Below are 7,613 nucleotides of genomic sequence, written 5' to 3'. Positions count from 1 at the left end.
GAATTGAATTTCAATGAATTGGGGGTAATTTTGGTATATATAAAAGGGTTTTTCTTATTTGCAAACAAGTTTGAATGGGCTGGAAATATTTGCAAGACAAAAAAGTTGGATGTCCCTTTTTAAAGGCGCCGGATATATGCAAGCCCATTTTTTTTATTAGTTCAAGACCTCCAACATAAAAATACTAATTTATCCTTAATGAAATTCAAAACCAAATAAAAAACACAAATCATTAAAAGAAAAAAATCAGCGTTACAACGCCGATTTTGACTTGTAAAGTCGACGTTGTGTAGCCGATTTGGTTAACAAAAATCGGCACTGTGACGCCGATTTTCGTGTACAAAATCGGTCTGGGTAAACCGATTTGGGAAACGAACGAAAACACACAAAAAAATCAATTTCAGTCTCAATTTGTTTTCCAAAATCGACTAAAGCATTGCAACCCAACAAGAAGTAAGCATAGATTAATTTTGATCCACGCATATTTATCAAGAATCGATGCGATTAATGTTTTCGAATTGACAAACAAAAGTTTAGTAAAAAGGACTTACTTATTGGTGGTGGTAGGGGTGAGCAAGTCGGACCCATCAACCCACTACACCCGTCAAATCCATGAAAGACCGCACTGTTGGGACCGGACGGATAGATCCATCCATAGGATTGGGTCCTAAAATGGTGAAGAACCGTGGGTTTGAGTCTTAGACGGGTTCAATTTTTTTTAATACCTGTGAAACCCGTCTCGCCCCACCATACAAAACGACGTCGTTTTGTTTACATTATATAGTATAATAAATTAATAATATTAATGAATAAATAAAGTATCTCTAGTGTATCAAATACATAAATCAACCAAACTATAATTGTGGAAGTAATAGCTATAAAGATTATGGAAATCTCTAAGAAAATGTAGGAAAAAAAGCATATATATACAACGGTCATCACACGGCAGAAAAAAAGGAATGGTGTTGAATGGAGCTGAATAGCGTTGGTTATGCTTGATAAAGCTATAATTATTTTATTTAAATTTTGTTTTTTAAGTTATGAATTAGTTATTTTTAGTTTTATATTAATTTTTATTCTCTTGACATTTACATTATTTATGTTTGGTTTCAATTTAAAATTTTAGGTTATTCATTTTAGTTTCTAATTATTATCCCGTAAAACTTATAAATTATATATAAAAAAGAAATAGTTTAGACGATAACGGGTTTCGACCCGTAAAGGTTGGGTCCTACTACAAACCCGTCATGGACCCGCCTATCGTAAACCCGTTAAAAACCCACAAGTTTGGTTCTTCAAAGTCAAGAACCGTTGTTTGACGGGACGAGGGCGGGTTTTGATAGAACCCGCGGGTTTATGGCCTGCGCAAACCCTTAGGTGGTGGTGCGGTGGTTGTGGTGGTGCGATGGAGGTGGTGCGGTGCTTGGGTCGCTGGTCGTCGCCGGCGCGGTGGAAGTCTCGATGGTCGGCGTCTCGACGGTTTTTTTATTTTTCTTTTCTTTTTGTTTTTTGATTTTTTGGTCTTGAACAAATTAAAAATAGGGTTTGTTTGTATTTAGGTATTATTTATTGATAAGGGTATATTCGTCATCTTTGGTCTTGATATAATAAAATTAGATTAATTTACGGGCTTGAACTAATAAACCCCTTTATATGGGTTTGAACTAATAAAAAAATGGACTTTCATATATCCGGCGTCCTTTTTAAATTAAGTGTCATTATTGTGGGCCTATGTGTCATTTGCCCTTATTTTAACGTTGTATAATAAGTAGGGGTTTTTGTGCATAAGACCCTAACCAAACATCTTTATTATTGTAGGTTTAGGTGTTATATATCTTTCACCAATAAGCTCATCCCTTTAATATTTATTATAAATAAAGGAAACATTCAAGTATATGACAATACTACCCCAACCCTTTTATACTCATTTCTTAATTGTAACCCCAATTTGATCAATTTTGTCCACAAAAATTCAATTTTGACCACAAATATTTAATTTTGACTTTTTCTTTTTAAATAAAAAAATTTCAAAAAAGAAAAATTATGCCGCTGGTCTCCGGTGTTGACTTTTCGTTTTTTTTTGTTCTTCCGAATTTTTTCGCCGGTTTCCGGCGTTGATTTTTTTTTTCTCTGGCGTCCACCGCCAGTCTCCGGCGTTGACTTTTTTTTATTATTTTTTTAGTGTTTTTTTTGTGTTTTTTTTACGTCCGCCTCTAAATGTTGACCGTAATTGTGCTGTCACTGACAATAAATTAACGTAATTATATTGTTAATGACAGTTAATTAACGTAATTGTACTGCCGTTAACAATAGATTTATGTAATTGTTCTGCCGTTGACAGTAAATTAACGTAATATTATTATTTTTTATTTTTTGTTATTTTTCTTATTCTGTTTGATTTGTTGACAAGTCAACGTAATTATATTAATGTCGTTGACAGTAAAATAACTGTAAACACAATAATATTACTGTCAACAACATCAATATTATTATATTTTTGGGTTTTTTGTTTTGTCTATTATTGTAATATTACTGTAAAGTGTAAACACAATAATATTGTGGTTGACGGTAATATTACTGTATAGTAATATAACTGTCACTTATAGTAATATTAATTCTTTTGGCTTTTTATTATGTTTACATTTGTTGAACGGTCAACATAGTAATATTACTCTATTATTATGTTAATATTATTGTGCTAGAGATTAATATAGCAATATTACAGTGTTAAATTGTAGTATAGTTTATTTTACTGTCAATTACATCAATATTGCTATTTGAACGAGAAAAAAGAAATGTTACAGAAAAACAAAAAAAAAATCGAAAAAGTTAACGCCGAAAACCAGTGGCGGGAGAATCAGGAGACAAAAAAAAAAAAAAAAAAAAGTCAACGGCGGAGACCAGCGGTCGATGGCGTTTGACCGGCGGTCAACGACGGTGACGGACGAATTTGTCCATAAAAATGTGTTTTGGGTCAAAATTGAATAATTAGTGAAATTTGGGGTGAAATGAGATTAAATTAAATTAAGGATGAAATTGGAGCATATTAAAGTATGAGGAGCTATTTTAGTCTTTACAAAAATCTGGACCATGTGTGAACTTATTTGTAAAGGAGTTTATTGTTTTGATCTCTTTATGAATAAGTACAAATTGATGGTTTTATTTGTAAAGACCCCTAATAAATAAGGAAAACTTCTAAAAAATATCCCATTTAGTAATTTTCCCCAATAAATAAGATGACTTTTTGGAATGATTTAGAGCATTTTTAAGCTTCTAAAAGTATCTTATAAAATATTTAAGAATTTATAAGCTGTTAAAAGGTGTTTGGTAAAAAAATTACAAAATATCTTATTTTTTCCAAAATAAGTTGTTAGGGAGTTTATAAGATATTTTTAAAAAAGTACATTCATCCCATCTTTTTTCTTTAAGATCTTATTTGCTTCTTTACTAAAAGTCTAAAACACTCAAAATACAAAATTACCCTTAAATACTTTATTTTATTATATGAATACTAATAACATTTACATTTTATTTTATCAAAACAACGTATTCTTGTAATCAAGATTAATAATTAAAAATATAATTATCATAATAATTATAAAAAAAAAATATTCTCTATTTTTATTTTATATGTATATAAAATCCTCGAATATTCTTATTATCTCAATAATAAATTATATTTCTTGTATCTATAAAAAAAAATTATATTTATTACAACTTTTATTTTATATTAATATATAATTTAAATTATCATTTTATTTGAAAAATTAATTTGTAAATATTATAATAATATTTTAGGAACAAAAGTTGATTCAAAGAAGTTTAATAGTTATAATGGCGTTATGTACTTTTTTTGTCATTATAGCGATAAACAGACATTTTATTTCCAAACACCAGAACAACTTATAAGAACTAAAAATAACTTATACGCTACGCTACATATCCAAACACCTTAAAAAATAACTTCTAAAATAAGATCTAACAACTTATCAGCTCCTAAAACATCTTATCAGATGTAGGAGCTTATAAGATGTTTTAAATAAGCTTAGCCAAAGGGGCAATTTATAAGATGTTAAAATGAGCCTATAAGATCATTATACAAACACACTAATTGAGAAGAACAAAAAAGATATTTTTAAAAAAATACTTCTACCCAACAATTTTATTTAAGATCTTATAATGAGTAAAAATAGCTTATAAGATCATTATACAAACACTTTAAAAATTAATTCAAAAAATAAGATAACTTATCAACTCTTAAAACATCTTATGAGATGTAGGACCTTATAAGATGTTTTAAATAAGCTTAGTACGGTCATATTCTTTAAGGATTTATGGGACTTTTTGGATAGCAAAAAGTTTTTTGGGGCATTGTTTGGATATAGAACTTTTCAATCAGGACTATTTAGTATGAATATATTCATTATGGGACTTTCGGAAATAAAGAAAAATTCTGGGATTTGTTAGATATAGAATTTTTTAATCAGGACCTTTTAGTAATTTCCCCTATAAATTAATCGACAATGGCAGCGAAAAAATAAAAAGAATAATATGGGTAGATACGCAAATAATAATCCTCTCTCCTAAATAATAACCAAAGCACAACGGCTAGTTGTAGAACGGTAATCTCCAACGGTCCAAAAAAAATTCAAAATAATTACTTAGTAGCCACCGTCTAAAAAAGCACTCCCCTGCTTCCACTTCTTCCCTCCCTCTCTCTCTCTCTCTCTCTCTCTCTCTAAAATCTCAATCTGAAGAAGGCTCTTCCTCCACATTCTCTCTCTCTAAAAAACGAAGATGATGCAGGAAATGTGGAACGGGCCACCCGGATTTCGACCCACGAAGTCTGCTCCATGTTCACCCGCTAAGCCTCTCGGAGTATCCAGAACCAGATCCGATTCCTTCCACGTGGCACACAAGGTTCCTGTTGGGGATACTCCTTACGTCCGTGCCAAAAACGTTCAAGTGAGTTTTTATTTATTTAATTTTTTATTTATTGTTTTACTCGTATGAATTTTGAATTAATTTGGTTTAAAAAAAAAAGCTGGTGGATAAAGATCCGGAGAGGGCGATACCGTTGTTCTGGTCGGCGATAAACGCCGGAGACAGAGTGGACAGTGCTCTAAAAGACATGGCGATTGTGATGAAGCAGCAGAATCGAGCCGAGGAAGCGATTGAAGCCATCAAGTCGTTGCGGAGCCGATGTTCGGATCAAGCGCAGGAATCTCTCGACAATATCTTGCTTGACCTTTACAAGGTACATCACTTTTTTTTTTTTCCGAAGAATCAAATTTATTACTAGTAATTAATTATAAAAAAAAATATTAATTAAAATTAATAAATGTTGCAGAGATGTGGGAGATTGGATGATCAAATATCACTGCTGAAGCACAAACTGTATCTTATTCAGCAAGGAATGGCTTTTAATGGCAAGCGCACCAAAACCGCCCGATCTCAGGGCAAGAAATTTCAAGTTTCCGTCGAGCAAGAGGCCACTCGTTTGCTGGTAAGTTAAAAAAAATTAATTAAAAAGTTTTTTTTTTTTTTTTGAGATTTAATATTGTGAGTGGCGGTGCAGGGAAACTTAGGGTGGGCGCTGATGCAGCAGAACAATTACATAGAAGCGGAGGAAGCGTACAGGAGAGCGCTACTACTAGCACCGGATAACAACAAGATGTGCAATTTGGGGATCTGCCTAATGAAGCAGGGTAGAATCGGGGAGGCTAAGGAGAATCTCCGGCGAGTGAAGCCGGCGGTTTCCGATGGGCCACGTGGCGTCGATTCTCATCTGAAAGCCTACGAACGCGCGCAGCAAATGCTCAGAGATCTCGAATCGGAGATGATGAGTAGAGTGGGCTGCGATCGTGTGGAGCAGAGTAAGCTGTTCGATGCGTTCCTCGGCTCCTCCGCCATCTGGCAGCCTCAGCCGTGCAAGGACCAACAGCACCACCACCTTACCACCACCACCACCACCACCACCGCCGCCGCCAATAAAGATGATATTTTCGGCGACGAGAATGTAAACTCCAACAACCTTGCTCCGACCAAAAACAACAACCACCACCAATTGAAGAAATTCGGCGGCGGCGGCGCTTTTCCTCCTCCGCCGCCTCCTTCGTCGATGGTGAATTCACTGAATATCGACGCGCAGCCGTTCTTCTCGGCGAAATTCGCGAAGGAATCTTCTTCGTCGTCGTCGGAGAGTCTGAAGAGGACGAGATCCGGAGGAAATGTGGCGAATTTGGAGCCGGAAAATAAAATGCGAAAATCGAGCGAGGGGAATTGGGCTGATTTGTTGCTGCCGGACTGTGATGATTTTCAGGATGCGATAATTGCGGCGGTGTTAGGGCATGATGGTGATGACGTCGGATTACGTCAGCGGAACAAGGTTGATAAGAAGAGGCAGAGGCTCAGAGTTTTTCAAGATATTACTCCTTCTCTGAGTCCAACAGTCTGATGATTTGTTTTATTTATTTTAATAATTTAACATTTACAGATTTTATTAACTTAAAATTAAGTAGTTGGATCAATTAATTAATTTAATTTTAGTTATTGAGGGTGGGGGAGATGAACTTGTTCTCCTTTAGAGGGATATGGATCCATGCTTGGTAGTTTCCACAGCAAAAATAAAGTGATCTGTAGGTCTAATTTATTTATTTATTGTTTTCTTATTATTATGAGTTTATTATTATCAAAATGCCCTCTTCATTTTATTTTTTATATGAATTATTTAGTTGAAAAACAATTGATTACAAGAGTAATGTCATATATTGTTTTGCTATATAATCTATAATATTTAATTAATTTCTTAATATATGCACAACTATTAAAAAAAAAAGGGACATATAATATGTGATGGGGAGTATTTGTTTTCAAACATACTAACTCTTTTGTTGGAATACCATCATGTAGATACAAAAATTTGTGGAGAAATTTTGATGTTATTTTAAAGCATATTAAATACTTTTGGGGGTTGATTTTGATAAATAATTAATTAGCATATACATTTAACTCTAAATTTAACAAGAAATAAATGAGAAATAATATTGAATATGGGAGTTAGATGTTACATCTAATTATTTATACTGAGTGGATTTAAACCGTAAATTTGATTAAATAATTATCTACTAAACACATATTATACACATAGGTGTGTGTGTGTGTGATTATGTGTAGATTTACGGTTTGAATCCGCTCAATGTAAATAAACAGATGCATCATTTAATTTCCCTATATAACACTGTGAGATTCTTGTTTTCTCAAAAGATTTTCATATCTTACATAAATAAACCATCCAATTCCCCTTGCCAAGTGATATTAACTCGGTTCCAATGAGATTATTGAAAAAAATTCAGTGTATGAACAGCCTCATTGAGATTTTATCCAGCAGGGTGATTCATAACTCCTTCCAAAATATTACCATAACTTCCTTAATCTTTCTCGCTAACGCTAAGAACTCCACTTTCAATATTCGATCAACTTCTTATTTTACCTCCATATTTTTACGCATTCTTTTCGACGAGAATTTATCCTCATTATATGACATTGTCATCAATTGAAATCCAAGAGAAAACCTCGGATCGGTTATAAAGAGTTATTATAAGAAAATATTT

General features: G+C 33.1%; 1 protein-coding gene across 1 annotated transcript; it reads left to right on the top strand.

Annotated features, from left to right (window-relative positions):
- Positions 1 to 4,682: 4,682 nt before the first annotated feature.
- LOC105965155 (Tetratricopeptide repeat (TPR)-like superfamily protein) lies at positions 4,683 to 6,697 on the top strand. The gene is made up of 4 exons (XM_012989676.2): positions 4,683 to 4,965; positions 5,045 to 5,257; positions 5,351 to 5,506; positions 5,579 to 6,697. The coding sequence occupies exons 1-4, from the start codon at positions 4,798 to 4,800 to the stop codon at positions 6,455 to 6,457; spliced, it is 1,416 nt and encodes a 471-aa protein (XP_012845130.2). The 5' UTR covers positions 4,683 to 4,797; the 3' UTR covers positions 6,458 to 6,697.
- The last annotated feature ends 916 nt before the right edge of the window (positions 6,698 to 7,613 follow it).

This window comes from Erythranthe guttata, chromosome 8 (assembly GCF_056151865.1).
Source record: "Erythranthe guttata isolate IM_541 chromosome 8, IM_541, whole genome shotgun sequence".
Lineage (NCBI taxonomy): Eukaryota > Viridiplantae > Streptophyta > Magnoliopsida > Lamiales > Phrymaceae > Erythranthe > Erythranthe guttata.
This window is presented reverse-complemented; position numbering and strand designations above follow the sequence as displayed.